At 18.5% G+C, this 16,333-nt stretch overlaps 6 protein-coding genes across 6 annotated transcripts; 5 read left to right on the top strand and 1 right to left on the bottom strand.

Moving 5' to 3' along the window:
- Positions 1 to 271: 271 nt before the first annotated feature.
- Positions 272 to 670, top strand: SRAE_X000021400 (Hypothetical protein; the record flags this gene model as incomplete). Its single annotated transcript, XM_024644531.1, has 1 exon — positions 272 to 670. One exon carries the CDS (start codon positions 272 to 274, stop codon positions 668 to 670), a length of 399 nt encoding a protein of 132 aa, XP_024510080.1.
- A 2,856-nt stretch (positions 671 to 3,526) lies between these two features.
- On the top strand, positions 3,527 to 5,044 carry SRAE_X000021300 (Nuclear hormone receptor, ligand-binding, core domain and Zinc finger, nuclear hormone receptor-type domain and Steroid hormone receptor family and Nuclear hormone receptor, ligand-binding domain and Zinc finger, NHR/GATA-type domain-containing protein; the record flags this gene model as incomplete). The annotated part of the gene is made up of 4 exons (XM_024644530.1): positions 3,527 to 3,596; positions 3,646 to 3,736; positions 3,828 to 4,849; positions 4,899 to 5,044. The coding sequence occupies 4 exons, from the start codon at positions 3,527 to 3,529 to the stop codon at positions 5,042 to 5,044; spliced, it is 1,329 nt and encodes a 442-aa protein (XP_024510079.1).
- Positions 5,045 to 6,700: 1,656 nt separating this feature from the next.
- On the top strand, positions 6,701 to 8,039 carry SRAE_X000021200 (Globin-like domain and Globin, structural domain-containing protein; the record flags this gene model as incomplete). The annotated part of the gene is made up of 5 exons (XM_024644528.1): positions 6,701 to 6,829; positions 6,875 to 7,045; positions 7,084 to 7,269; positions 7,333 to 7,554; positions 7,962 to 8,039. 5 exons carry the CDS (start codon positions 6,701 to 6,703, stop codon positions 8,037 to 8,039), a joined length of 786 nt encoding a protein of 261 aa, XP_024510078.1.
- Positions 8,040 to 8,848: 809 nt separating this feature from the next.
- On the bottom strand, positions 8,849 to 9,592 carry SRAE_X000021100 (Apple-like domain-containing protein; the record flags this gene model as incomplete). The annotated part of the gene is made up of 3 exons (XM_024644527.1): positions 8,849 to 9,114; positions 9,159 to 9,389; positions 9,433 to 9,592. The coding sequence occupies 3 exons, from the start codon at positions 9,590 to 9,592 to the stop codon at positions 8,849 to 8,851; spliced, it is 657 nt and encodes a 218-aa protein (XP_024510077.1).
- A 3,677-nt stretch (positions 9,593 to 13,269) lies between these two features.
- On the top strand, positions 13,270 to 15,109 carry SRAE_X000021000 (Transmembrane receptor, eukaryota family-containing protein; the record flags this gene model as incomplete). Its single annotated transcript, XM_024644526.1, has 3 exons — positions 13,270 to 13,401; positions 13,451 to 14,248; positions 14,309 to 15,109. The coding sequence occupies 3 exons, from the start codon at positions 13,270 to 13,272 to the stop codon at positions 15,107 to 15,109; spliced, it is 1,731 nt and encodes a 576-aa protein (XP_024510076.1).
- Positions 15,110 to 15,639: 530 nt separating this feature from the next.
- Positions 15,640 to 16,135, top strand: SRAE_X000020900 (Myosin-2 essential light chain; the record flags this gene model as incomplete). The annotated part of the gene is made up of 2 exons (XM_024644525.1): positions 15,640 to 16,086; positions 16,130 to 16,135. 2 exons carry the CDS (start codon positions 15,640 to 15,642, stop codon positions 16,133 to 16,135), a joined length of 453 nt encoding a protein of 150 aa, XP_024510075.1.
- Positions 16,136 to 16,333: the final 198 nt, after the last annotated feature.

Raw genomic sequence — 16,333 nt, 5'->3', positions numbered from 1 at the left:
ATAACTTTTAACCTATTACTTTTATAAACATTTTTACATTAATTAAACATTAATGTTTAAAATTCTTTGTTAAATTTATCATTTTGTATTGAAAAAGTAGTTATATGGAAAAATCACACGTTGTCCATACTACAATTTATTTTTATATACCAATACCTAACTTATATATTAAAACTTTTCTAACTATTTTTATATTATTATATTTTTTTTAGAATTACTTTCTTGCTTAATTTGAATTTTAATCTTTTTTTTTGTTTGTTTATTTTTAAAGATGTCGTCAACTGATAATCAGGACAACAATGAAATGAATAATAAACCTAAAAAAGTTTATCCAAAAGAGGCATGGCCTCGTGATGTTGTTTTATCGGATGGTGAAAATCAAGATGAAATATTTGTTATTGATAATGAACAAGAAAATAGAGTTATATATGAAGTTGCAAACTCTCCTAATAGGGTCTTTCCTAATCCTATTCTTAAAAGAGATAACGACCAAAATAAGGATAGTCGTCAAAGTAGAGCTAAAAGTGTTGTTTTTAATCTTAGTCCTGTATCTAATGTAGATTTCAACTATAATATTTCAAAAAATGATGAATCATCTAAGAATCAAAATGGTAATCAAACAGATTCCTCATCATCTGATGATAGTAGTAATAAAATGAATGACAATTAAATTTTGAAGAATAGAAATAAAGAAATATTTTTATTATTTCTAGTATCTATATTAGTATAATAAAATTGAATACACAATAATCAAAGTTATGTAACAATGCGATTGTTTTTGTTTCATTCAAATTTCCTTTATTTGACTTTTATTACATTTTTTTGATAACAATGGTTTTTAATTTGTGTGTTTTTAATTATTAAATAGCATTTATTATTTAATTATAATAAGAAATTGTTTTATTAACCCCTTTTTTTAATTGAAATTATTGGCAAGTGTTTATGATATTAAAAAATTTTTAAATTATTATATTTACTTTTATTCTTGTAATATAAAAATTTTTTTATCTGAATAAATGTTTTAAAAAAAAAAAAAGATTTTTTCTTTGTATTATATAAAAATTTATCACTATTGTAATTGTAAATATTTTATTAATAATATAATTTGTATAAATCCATTATTATTATAAACAAAGAATTATAAAACTTTTTTATAAATTTGTACTTAACGGCATTTTTCTTTTATAAATTATTTCTTATCTTAAATAATGAATATAAATTATATATGATAATTAATTTATAAAAACTTTTAATAATGGTTATATAATGACAAAAGGAAAATCAATTATTTTTTGTTATAAAAACACATAAAGAGTATTGTCTTTTTAATTTTTATATTACATACATTTTTATTGGAATTTTAAATATATTGTTCTATAGTTTGATATTTGATGTGTGTATGTTTTTTTAAAGATAGAAATAAGTCAAACAAAAGAGTTAAAAAGAATTTTTTTTCTTTTTGTAATAAAATTTGAAGACACTACTTTTATTTCAATTTTTTTATTTTAACTATATTAACTATTTTTTTTTAAAATGATAGGTAAAAATTTTTAATGTTAACATAAATTTTTTAACAATAAAATTATAAGAAAAAAATAAAGAAAAATTGATTTTAGCTTTGTTAATTTGTTAGCTATATAAACAATTTTTTTTCAATAGTTTTTATATTAATATTAATTTTAATTTTAAATATATCAATGACTAATATAAAATTTAACATATTTGTGAGATTGATTTTTATAATTTCAGAAACATTTATTTAAATTATATGAATTAAAAAAAAATTCATTCTATGATAAAAATTATAAGATAAAAAAAATTTTTTAATTACTCTTTTACCTTATGTCTTTTATTTATTAAAGTACTTAAGTAAAAATTTGTTTAAAATAATGTTTTGTCAGTTGTTGCTACTCTTAATTTTTGCTAGCGTTTCTAGACAAAAGTATATATGTAATTTGATAAAAAAAAAACTACTTTTAATACAATAACAATGACAAAAAATGAAATTTTCTTCAACTAAATTATAATTGTTATATTTGAAATATTCAAACATAAATATATAATCATAAAAATGTTTTAAATTTTATTACACAACCAACCTTAAAGTAATAATTTTTGAATAATTAATATTTATAAATATTACTAAGTAAATGATGTTAATATTTTTTGAAAAATTAATTATATATTTATTTTAGTAGTTCAATTTATTTTCCTGATAAATTAAATATCATTAGTAAATTATTAAGCAGATTAAAAAAATCTATTTATATAAAAAAAATTTTTTTCTAAGAAAAAATTAAAAAAAAATTATTAAAAATTTAATGTATTCATAAATATATATATGTTATATAACCTTTTAATTTACTCTTTACGTAATTTTAACATATGATATTTAATATATTCTAAATAATTTTAAGGAAATTAAGTAAAATTGTTTAATTTGTACTATTATTTATAATTATTTAACATATTTCTTAAAATTTACATTAATAACGTTTTGACAAAAAAAAAAGTAAGTATGTTTTAATGTAAAAATGGTTTATTTATTATTGTTAAAAAAATAAAATACAAAAAAAAAAGTTTATTTTTATATTTTAATGAGTGACGTAAATTGAAAATTAAAGTACTTTAACATTACATAAAAAACCTATTTATTTGTTAGATTTTAAATGTCTTAAAATATTTTTAAACTTAATTAAATTTTATAATTATTTTTTTTAAACACTTTCATTTTTCAATTTTAATCACATTATAATATTAAACTCATTATATCAAGAAATTAAATTTTATATATTATAGTTTCATAAAAAAATTTTATGCTTCAATACTAAAATGTTAAGAATTCAATATAATTAAAAGGAAAAAAAATTTTAATTTTATCTTAGTTAAAAACATCTTAATAGCTAATTTAATTACTTTTATTTCTTTTTCTTGTAATAGAAATAAATAATTTATAGATAAAAAATTATTTTTTTAAAGAATATAAATGTTATTAAAAAAAGTATTAAAGGAAAAGTAATTAAAAAGATAATATTAAAAATAAATTAATTATTAAATTTTATATATAAATATATCTACCTATAAAAAAGATATATAAATATATATATATATTCATTAATATATTGAATAGTCAAGATGTTACATACTTTTCATTTTTATATACATTTTTAAAATAATTATATATAAGTAACAAGAAATTAACTAAAGATCAATCTATAAAATTTTACATATTAACATGATTGATATAAATATTAATAAGTAACGATAAATTTTAAATCACGTGAAAAATAAAATTTTTTTTTTACTATTAAATAATTAACAGTTATTTTAGATAATTTTTTTCATTTACATTAATCACATAAAATATTTGTATGAAAATTTTAAATTAACTTTTTTTTATATAAAAAATTTATTTCATATCATTTTCTTATGTAGAAGAATATTTTTATTAATATAATTTAACTTTTTTTTTATCTTTATTATTTTTATTTAAATTTAGTAATTAATTTAAATTAATAAACAACCTATGAATAATACAGTTAATATTATAAAAAATTACTCTTCTATTCAAGAGAAAAATTCAGTTAAATCAAAAGGTAATTAAATATAATATAATCTTATCATTTATTAATTTCCTTATTATAGTTATTGGTTCTTGTTTAGTTTGTGGAGAAGAATCTACAGGTAAACATTATGGAATTATAAGTTGTTTGGGATGTAAAACATTTTTTCGTAGGTATGTATTATTTAATATTAATTTTAATTATAATATTTATAAATAATTTAATATTAATATTATTTTTAATAAATTATTATATTTTTTATAGAGCTGTTGTTCATCAACAAGATTTTAATTGTAAAAGGCAAGGAAAATGTATTTTAGAAAGAAATGCTAGAAAAACGTGTAGAGGATGTAGGTACCGCAAATGTCTTGAAATGGGTATGTCAAAAGCTGCACTTCAACCAAGAAGGGATTTAATTGGATGTAGAAAAAATAATAGAAATTCATCAAAACAAATAATAAGAGATGATAAATTAGGTTTATTTAATTCAAATAATATACCCAAAGAAATAACACCATCACAATTAAAAATTATTAATAAACAAAATACAGAACTTTTATATTATATAATAAAATTAACTAAACGTGATCGTGAAATTCGTACAAAAAAATATGAATCATTAAAATCACAAATTGAAATGAAAAATTTAGCTCAACAATTAAGTAATTATGATAAAATAAATGAAAGTAAAAATTATATATCTGTACCATTTGATATATCACCAGCAACTGATAAATTAAAAATAATGCTTGCTGAGGATATTGCAAAAGTATGTAGTATGGAATTAATTTCAATGATTGAATGGGCACGTACATTACCATGTTTTAGTCAATTACCAACAAGTGATCAATTAATATTATTAAAAAGGTATGCTGTTCAACATCTTATACTTGAACATGGTTATTATACATCACAATTTAATTATAATGATGTATGGATGATATCAAATGGTACATGTATGCCAAGAGATTGTAATCCTGGTAATAATAATTTAATTTATAATTGTACTGAAGATAGAAGATGGAGACAAGAAAAATTATATAAACAAATGACTGAACGTTGTATTGATGAAGTTGTTACACCATTAAAACATTTAAAATTAATGCCAGAAGAATTATTAACACTTAAAATTAGTATGTTATATCAATGTGGTAATAATTTAAGTGATACAGAATCAACATTAATGATATCAAAAAAATCAAGAAAAAAAATAATTAAAGAAAGAGAAAAATGTTACAAAGCATTATTTTTATTTTATGAACACATAAAATATAAGAATTATGAAGGTAAAAAAAAATTCTATTTTTTTTTCCTAAAATTAATCATGTATTATAGAACGTTTTGGAAATGTTATATTAACAATAAGTGGTATTGTTTCAGCAGCATCTGCAGTTCAAGAGAGTTATCAAATAATGAGATTATTTAAAATTGTTCCTTTTGATAATTTAGCTGAGCAATTACTTTTTCATATAAATGAGTAATAATTCTAATTTCACAAATACACAAAATACGGAATAATTTTAAATAATTAAAGCATGCAATTAAAATTTATTTTTAATTTTGTAATTAAAATATTTTACTAATGAATAATTAATAATCTTTGTCACAGAGTTGTATCTTATTATTTTAAAAACTAAATATAAAATTTTATTTACTTTAACTATTGATGTTGTTACATTTGCCAAAGTAATAAAGTATTTAAAGAAAAAAAAAACTACTTAATGGTCAATAATAAAACTATATTTTTAATACATTCTATTACTTATTTAAAAAATATGGTAAAAATATTTTATTCATTTATTATAATAAATAGAAATATTTAAAAATTTAATTTAAATTAAATTACCTTAATTAAAAATGGTTTTACGTAAATTATAATGTTAAAAAAAAATAAAATATTAAGACTAAAACTTAAATAAGATTACAAAAATATAAAATCAAGTAAAAAGTATGTCTTTTTTATGTTTCTATAGTAACTCTTGTTTTTTCATTATTTTTTAATTATACTTAGGTAATACACAATTATCCTAATTTTTCTTATCATATTTCTATAACGTGAGATTAAAAAATTAATTTATTAAATTTTTTTTTATTTTAAATATAAAAAATTATTCTTCCGTGAACAACTTTTTTTTTTAATATAATTTTTTGTTAAATAAAATAAAAATTCACAAAAAAATTTTCTTTTTTTTTTTTGCAAAATATTTTTCTATTTTAAAATTAAGTTATTTTTTTATATTTTTATATGCTTCATATAATATACTAAATTTCATTTACATGCTAATTTTATTGTCTTAGTTAAGGAAAAAGTAGCATTTACATTTTAATTAAAACCAAAGTTATTTATTGATATTATCAATTTTCTATCAAAAACTACCACAAAAAAAAATATTTTTATTTATAATTAAAAAATTTTTCAAAAATCTGATTTAAAAATTGTTTAAATAGAAGAAATTTAAATATAAAACATATTATCTTTTTAATTATATTTATCTTTCAAAAATTAAAAATTAAGTTTTATTTTATAAATTGACATTTCTTTTAAATATAAAGTACATTTTATTTAATTCTATTATATTGAATAAGTAAGTGTTACAATTATTTTTATCTTATCATTATATCATTTTTTTTTATTTATTTCTAAAAAAATTTTTTATTATCTTTTTTTGAAAATTTTGTTTTTATATCTTATAAAAATAGAGAAAATTTTATAAGAAATATTTAAATTATATCACGTTAACAAACACCTTTATTTTAAAACATTTATTTATTTTGTTAGGTAAATGAAAATTAATACACTTAAATATGTAATTTTCTTTTAATTCTCTTATTATAAGATTAATTAATTCCTTATATTTAAAATTTTAAAAATTGTATCATTAATTTCTGTTAATTAGGTAAATTTTATGCCTTTTAAAGTTGACATCATATATTAAATAAAAAAATGGTAAAATTTTAAAATTATATAATATTAACGCTTTTATATATTTTTATTATTTATTTTATTTTATACAAATATATTATAGGTGAGAAAAAAGTATAAAAATTTATTTTACTTTTTTTTTAACGATATATAAACAAAAAAAAAATTTCAAAAAAGTTTTTCCTGGTATGGTAGAATTATAATTCTACTTAATATGGGTACATCTTTTTGTAAACCTAAAAGAAAAAAAGTTACTGGATCATCTTGGGTTGCTGAAGATTATGAAAATCCTTTTAAAGTTTTTTCCAAAAAGGAACGTATGTGCTTGAGAGAAACTTATCAGGTGATATATATAAATTAATTATATATATAATTTTTATTTTTATAGAAATTAACTGAACCTAAAGAGATTGTTGGTATCATATTTGTAGATATAATAAATGATATTGTACCAGAATTAAAAAAAGTTTTTGGTGTTGAAAGAGCACCAAAAGTAAGTATGTTAAAAATGCCAAAACTTGGTGGACATGTTGCAAGATTAAATGAATTAATTGATCAGGTAAAATAATAATAAATATATATTATTTTTATTTAAAGCTTACAACAATGCTTGGTTTGACAGAAAATCTTGTTGGTGCTTGGCAATTAATTCGCAAAACAGGTAGAAGTCATACAAAACAATTATTTTTGGAAAACAATCAAAATCAATTAGAAAAAAATTATTTTTTTATAGTAGGTAATAACTTTATAAAAGAATTTATACCATATTTAACAGGTGAAAAAGTTAGTTTTTATCTTATTATATATATATGTATATATATTAATATTTTTAATTTATTATTTAAGGATGAAGAAGTTGATGATAAGAAAAAAGTTCGTTTTGCAAATAATTATACATCTCAAATGATAAAAGATGTTTGGAATAGATTTTTTGATATAATTATAACACAATTAACTGAATCATTTGAACTTGAAAAACAAAAAAGAATAAATATGGCTAATCAAAAAACACTAGCTCCACATCAACATGTTGAAGAGGACCAACGTCGAAAAAAACAAGCAGCACAGGTAATATTTTTTTTTTACATATATCTAAAATTTTTAAAATTTCAACAACAAATTTATATTTTAATTTATTTAATTTTTAAAAAATATTTTACGCAATTAAATATGCATATTATATATTTAAGATAGATAAATTCCTATAAACTTAAAATTTTTAATACATGATTTGAAAAATATTATCAAGTTTATTTATTTTATAAAATGTAAAATAATAAAACTTGATGTAAGATAAATACAAAAATTGCGCATTAAATTTTTATGAAAAAAAATTAATTTTCATAAAACACTTTTATAAAATATAATTATTTTTTGAAACAATCTTCTTTAAAAAATATTTTCAATTTTATTAATGCTTTAATAATTATTATAGTTTTTTCATAAATATAACTTTTTTTTATTATTTTTTTTAGAAAGAAAAAAGTGGAGAGGAAAGTTATGAATATGAAGTAAAAAAACCACAGGAAGAATTATTTGAAGATCCATTTTAAAAGAAAATGACAAACAACAAAATAAAATAAAAGATTTGAATTAAAAACATATGTGAATTATAATAAAAAAATAAAATATTATATTAATGATGTCATAAGGTTTAATAAAAAGTTTTAAAAATTTAATTTTTTTGAAATGAATATAAAATATTTTATTAATTGTGTCATTTAAATTTTATGAATTTATTTTTATTACTATTAATTAAAAAAAAATATTTTAAATGTTATTTTACATAAATTTGATTGAGCTTTTTATAACGATATTGGATTGTTTAAATAATGTCTATTAATGGATGGTGTCTTTTAATGATACTAAAAAATTTTTTATAAGTTTGCTTTAAATAAAAAGTACTTCTTTTATTTTCATGAATTTGTTTTAACTCCTTTTGAAGATTGTAAGCAGTAAAAAGTTTTTTAAATTGTATATTAATAATATGAATATATAAGTTAGATACTATTTTTAATGCATTAATAAAAGTCAGAATGTTATGTGTTAAAAATTTTATCAAAATATAAAAAAAAATTTTAATTTATTTGGTATGACGTCAAATTAGACAAAAAATGGTAATGTGTGATGATTTGTTATGAAAAATTAAAAAAAAATTTTTTATAACTAATAATTATGGCTTAATTTTAAGAGATCTAAACATTTTTATTGTCAACTAATCAAATATACTTTAAGTTTCTTTTTTTTTCATAAAGGATAATTCTTGATAATATTTTCTCATGGAATTGCGGTTAAATAATAATTAAATATTTTATAATGTTCATTCTTGCTTTGATAATAATTTAAACATCAATGTTTTTTTTTATCTTAATAATCCAGAAGTTGAACCATATTGTAATTGAATTCCTTCAATATTATCCAAACAAAAACATTCACCTATTTCATTATTTTCTTTTTCTTCATCTTCAAATAATATACGATGCATATTAGAATACCATGAATATATTTTATAATTATCACCAAAATTTAAACAATAACTTTCACAACTTTGTAAGGTAATACCATTGATTCTTGCTAATTCGGTACCTTCAATTATATGATCTGAAAATTTACCTCTATCATAATCATCTAAAAAAATATTTTATTTATTTATTACAAAAATAAAAACATACTGAGATCTAAACATAGTCCAAAAAATGCATCCATTTTTTTTTCAACAGTTCCATTAAGAGATCTAGTTTTATGAGTACATATTCCTTCATTATTATCAATCCATTCATATGCCATACAACAAAAATCATCTAAACATGCTTTTGCACAGGATCTTTGAGTTGTATTGTATGTTTGACGATAATCAGCCCCTTTGATTGTTAAATTTTTTGGAAAATTAAAACAAAAATCACCTTAAATAAATTAATATGAATAATACAATAAAATTTTACTTACCACGACATTCTAAGCAATTAGCAGTAAAAAGAAGAAATGTTAAAATGATTGACAAAGATGGTAATGATTTGCCTTTTTTATTATTTTCTATGTAGAAAATTTTGGATACAGATAAAATAATTGCTAAGTACATCCAACAACTACTAATTAATGAAATCATACCAAATTTTAAATATTTTCTTAACAGTGATCTAATGTTTGTTTTGTTATTGCCTAGTTTTAAAGTCATAAAAAAATAAGAATTTTTATTAATTTCATTAAATCTTATTTTCATATTGAATTTTTCTAATTTATAAAATATAATCAGAATAAACAAAAAAAATCTTGGTGTTTTCAAGAACAAACAATTATAATGATTTAAAAATGTTTAACTAAAAAAAAATATTAAAAAAAAAATTTTTTTTAACTAAACAAATATTATAAAATCAAATGAAAAATTTATATTTATAAAATAATATTTTTTTATTTATCTAAATTAACATTTATTATTGATATAATATATTAATTTTTATATAATATCTAAATTATAAATATGAAAAATGGTTTATATCTAAAAATCTTCTCTATAAATCGTTCGCTGAAACGTTATTTATATAGCTAATCTGGCATAAAATTACTATTCTGAGTTAATAGTAATCACTTAAGTTAACATGCTTAACTATAAATGAGGAAGTGTTTTCGAAGTATTTTATAGTTTCATTAAACAATTGACACGCCTAGTATACTTTATATCCACCAATTTGTTTTTTGGGTAATGTTAATCATTTATTTATAAAAAGTTTTTGTGCAAAACGATAGAAAAAAATCTTACTTTCAAATAAAAAAAAAATTAAGTATCATATAATTCTAATATTTTAAAAAATAATTTTTATAAAAACTTTTATTTTAATTTTGCTAATAACAAAACTGTTATAAAAAGTTAATCATGAAAGATAAAATACAACCTACGTTAAAGATATAAAAAAAATAATTAATATGAAATTTTTTTAAAATTTCAAATCACATTAGAAAAAACTTTTAAAATATATAAAAAAAAATTAAAGATAAATTATGAAAAACAATCAAATAAATTAATTTCTATTAAAAATATATTATATCTGGATATTAAAACAAAATAAAAAATAAAAAAAATTGTTTTGCAAAATTTATAGTATAAGATAATAATGCCTAGTTCACGTAGATGAAATTTAATTTATTATTACTTTAAAAAGATGTTTGTTTTTTTATTAATAATTGTATAATAATAACATTCAATTTATATATAATTGTTATTTAAACGAGGAAAATTTGATTCTTTTTTTATAACAAAAAAACACCTTTTTTTATCTAAAAACATTTTCATTTTTTAAAATTTTATTTTTATTGTAATTTTTTTTTAGATTAAAAATTTTTTATTATTTCTTTTTTTTGCATTTAAAGGCTATTAAAATATATCTTTTAAAAGGTCGAAAAATACATCTTAATCGTATCGTTTATGTTAATTAATAAAAATGGTAACATAGCAATAATTATATAAAAATAATCTTAATATTTAAAAAAAAAATATATATATATATTTTTAATTAAAATAACTACAGTAATACATTTAAAAATAAATATTCTCATAGAAAACTAATTTGTGGATATTATATAATAAAAATAATTTTTAAGTTTATCATTCGTTTGTTGATTAACGATATAAATTAATTCTATTTTTGGTCATCTGTATTCGTCATCCTAAATTGAGTAGTTAAAAATATTATAAAATTTTAAATATCTCGCTTTAAAAATTAAAGAAATGCTAAAAATAAATATTTATATTATATATTAGAGATATTTATTTGTTTGAGGATTTTTAATATCAACTAAAAATTACATTAAAATTAAATAAATTTGTTGCAGTTAAAAAATATAAAAACATTTTTAAAATTTGTAGTACATTTAAATATAATATGTTACAAAAATTTTTAATAAAAAAAAATATAAGCTGATCAAAGTGCTATGCTAAATATATGTTTTATTTATTAGAATACGGAAGCTTTCCTCAAAAACTTTAAATAAATCACAATGAAACTGAGTAATAGAATATTACTTATTCGCCTACGCAATTGTATATGTTTTCATTAACAAAATCGTTTTTAAAAGACGAGGTTTCTTACATTTGATTACCTTTCACTGCTTCAAATTAAATACTCCACTTCCTTTTAATTCGATTTGTTAAAATACCTCTAAATGAAAAATGACGGAGTAAAAATAAATAAAAAGTTTACACCTTTTTTAAAAAATTTTTGCCATGTTATTTTGTCCCGAAAGTATAAAAAAAATTATTTACCATGCTTCTAACTGTTTCTATTAATAGAAAAACTTTTTTTCCAAAATATTTTATTAAAATTAAAAATTATAAAGACCACTGTCAGGATATAAAATAAATTTTTTTATATAAAAACAATTATTATTTTTAAAAATAGAAAGTACATTTGCGATGTTAATAAAAATATAGTACATTTTATATTAAAATATTTTAATTTATAGTATTATTAATAAATCATTTAAAATATAATTTTTTTTTTAAAAATTTAAAATAATAAAAATATATAAATATTATTTTAATAAAAAATAATTTGAAATTATATAAGTTTGTATAATGTGACTTTATAAAAGTTTTAATAAATTACAGTAATTTTTTTTAAATAATAAAGCAAAATAAATAGTAGTAAAAATAGAACTTTTTTTTAACAAAGATACAATTCAAATTTTAACAACCATTTTTAAAAAAATATATTTTTCTAAAAATATTTCTTTTCTAGAATATTTTTTGAATTTTAATGAGGCATAAAAATTTAAAAGTACTAAATTTTTAAAAACAATTATCATTTAACGTTTGAAAAGGTACTTTTAAAAACTTACAAAATTATACTTTTAAAAATTAAATTATATAAAAAATATTTAAAAAAAAATAAACATTATTTTTAAAGGAAAAGAATTTTGCGGAATTTATTTTATAAAAATATAAATAATATAGCATTTCAATAGATTATTAAAAACAATTAATTGTGAATAATAAAATTTGTACTTTTAAGAACACAGTCTAGACTATTTAAAATTATTTTTGTTTTAAATAAACTTTTTCAAATAATCAAAGAATAAGTTAGGTACGATTAAATTTAATAAAATTTTATAAATAATGTCTTTAATCTTTGATACCTTAAACATTTTGTAGTTGGTGATTAATTGATACTTTCACATTAACAACAGAATTAATAATATTTCCTTCTATCTACTTTATTAGAATCAACATTTCAATTTAAACTTTATCATTTCAATAATAAATTTAATATTTTCTAAAGGAAAAGTAATTAGATGTTAAGAAATTTATTCTATAGCTTAAAATTTATAATCTTGTAACAATTTTTTTTATTAAACTTTTAAATGTTTAAAAATTCCTTCTTTTTATATTATCTTTTTAAAATAAATTTGTTGAAAAAAAAAACTTTTTATAATTAAAAAATTTTTAATATATTTATAAATTTATTGGAAGTGTAATGATATTTTTTTATATTAACCAAAATTCCTAAAAAGATTTTTGTTTTTAGATTTTGGAAAATGAAGTATTTTAATAACCATTGAGCATACCTAAAATAATATGTAACTCATAATGCAACGTATACATATAAATAATATATGTCGTGTCATTATATTATACTTTATGTTTCAAATAATTTTAACTTTCATTTTCTAAAATATTTCTAAATTTAGATAAAAATTTTTATTTTACAGTCGTAAGAAAAGTAATTTTATAATTTTTCTTTATATTTATTTTTATGAGGAAAGTTTATAAATTAATATAAAAAAAAAATAATGGTTATACAATGGACTGTTGCAAACTGTGTTTTTGTTATATTTGTTTTATCATCAATAATTAATATATCAGTTCAAAGAATGATAACACCAGGTATTATGTCAGAAAATATAATTATTCATCCTCAAATGGTATGTTTAATAAATTTTTAAAAAAAATAATAATAAATATTATTTATAGGTTGAATATATGGGTTTTCCACAACCAGCCTTAAATAGAACAGAAGTAGAAATTAGATTTACGTGTCCTACAGAATCAAAATTGTTATTTTATGCTGAAGCTGTTATTAGAAGTTCACCATGTGATAGAGAATTTTATGATACAACAAATAATGATGCTTCAAATATAAAAAATATGCTTACTTTTTATTTTAATGATAATACATCAATAGCACCTACATATGATTATAACGAATTTATGTATTACCGTTCAAAACCAATGAAATTTAACTGTGAAGATTCACATGGTGCACCAATGTTTTTAGAACAATATGGAAAAGATGCCAGTGAATTTCATAAAATAATTTTACAAAAATTAGATAAAAACAAAAGATCTGTACCAATGTTAAATGGAAATACAATAGATGGTGGTACAAATATAAGATTGTCTTCATGGCATCCATTAAAATCGCTACCAATAGATGCAATATATTTTCTAATAATAAAAATTACACCTGCTAGTGAAATTTCATCTAACATGACAGAATCTGTCAAAGTTTATGTTCAATGGAGAGCACCTAATGGTTATCTTAATGCCATAGATTATCCACTTCTTAATTTTTATAAATTTATGGCTATTATTTATTGTATGATGTTATTTGCTTGGTTATATTTATGTTCAAGAAAATGGAAAGACTTATTAAAAATTCAATTTTGGATTGGTATTGTCATTTTAGTAGGCTTAATTGAAAAAGCTGTTTTTTTATCCGAATTTTCAACTGTTAACGAAACAGGTTTCACTACTGGTGGAATGATTGAGGTATTATATTAGTTTTTTTTTAATAGTTAAAATCTGTTTTATTAATTTTTGTTATTTAAGTTTGCAGAGATAATATCAGCTTTCAAAAGAACATTATCAAGAGTGCTAATATTAATTGTTAGTATAGGATATGGGGTAGTTAAACCACGGTTAGGAGAAACATTAAATCAAATAACTGTTGTAGGTGGCCTTTACTTTGTCTTTTCTGCAATTGAAGGTCTTATAAGGACATCATGGAAAAGTGCAGAAGCAATAAAAGAAAGACAATTTGCAACACTTCCATTGGTCTTCTTTGAAGTAATTATTTTTTGGTGGATCTTTACATCTTTGACAAACACTATAAGAGCACTTAAAATAAGAAATAATGACGTCAAACTTCGATTATATTCAAATTTTGCTAACATACTCGGAATATCTATAATAGCCTCAGTAATATTTATGATATGGTTTTTGGTAAATCATGTTTTCCGCCATTGTTTAATGAATTGGAAAGAATTATGGTTTGATACAGCTTTTTGGCATCTTCTATTTTGTAGTGTATTAATAGCAATCATGATTTTGTGGCGTCCTGCAAATAATAACCAAAGATTTGCCTTTACACCTTTATTAGACGACTCAGAGGATGATGGTGATGATTCATTTCCTGTTGGTACATCTTGTGTGGAAGATATTGTTTTAAAAAGAACTAAAGGTATTGATGTTAACAGTGATGTAATTAAAAAAAGTGATATCGATGATAAGATAGAATCTGATTTAAAATGGATTGAAGAGAATATTCCATCTACATTTGTAGAACGTTTCTTGCTCGATGAAACTGATGATATTGAAAAAAAAGAACTTGAAATGTCGAAAATTTTGTAATTATTTGTTTTTAACTCAAACGTAAAAACATTTACTAATTAATTATACCTGGTTTATTCTATATAAATGATTTATTTTTTTAACAATAAATTTTATTATTTTAAAATAGTTTATATTATTATTGTTAAATATGTCAGATTAAGTACATATATATTAAAAATGTTTATTGCTAATCGTTTAAATGTTTTCTAATCACTACTTAAATATATATAACAATAATATTTATTTTAAAACATCATTATTTTTGTTAAATTAATAAAAAAAAAACCAAACAAATTCTTTAAAGAAGTAGTTCAATATTGGAAATTGGAACAATGAGTACATATAAAAGATTATATTGACAACAGATAAATGACAAAATAGTTTTGATAATTCTTATCTTTATTTAATTATTAAAGTTATAAATTATCGTTTTTCTCCGATTCATTTGTTTTAATTTTTTTGTTGTTTTGAATTTATATTTATATTATTTAATATTAATAAATAAAAATTTGAATACAAATAATATCTATTATTTTAGTGTCCTTATAATGTCAAATAATACATTTGAAAATACTTCTGATGTACGTGAAGTATTTAATTCATACGATACTGTTGGAGATGAAAAAATTTATGTAAAACAACTTGGTGATGTTCTAAGAGCACTTGATTTAAGTCCAACTGAAGCTGAAATTGTTAAATATGCTTCATATTATAAATCTCCTGATGAAAGAATAAGCTACGAAGATTTCCTTTATTCTTATCAGATTGCACGTAAATCTTATAATCCAGTATCAATAGATGAAATAATTGAAGGTTTATCTCATTTTGACAAAGAAGGAAATGGAATGATTAAAGTTGCTGAACTTCGTCATATACTAACAACATTAGGAGAACGTCTTGCTGATGAGGAAGTTGATAAATTAATTGATGGTCATGCTGATTCAAGAGGTAATATTTATATTGCTGATTTTGTAAGAAAAGTAATTGATTTTGATGTATGTTTATATGTTTATTTATATATATATGTATAATTTATAGCATTAAATGAATTGGTAATATGAGCAAAAAAAACAAAATATCTTTTTTCAATGCATTCGCTTAATTATTTAAATATTATATTATAATTATAATATTATATATCAACATTATTTTGTAAAAGAAATGTTTTCTAATTTATATTATTTCGGTTTTTAATCCTTTAATATTTATTTATTTAATTTTACATAATATTTATAAAATTTT

Source organism: Strongyloides ratti, assembly GCF_001040885.1.
Source record: "Strongyloides ratti genome assembly S_ratti_ED321, chromosome : X".
Lineage (NCBI taxonomy): Eukaryota > Metazoa > Nematoda > Chromadorea > Rhabditida > Strongyloididae > Strongyloides > Strongyloides ratti.
This window is presented reverse-complemented; position numbering and strand designations above follow the sequence as displayed.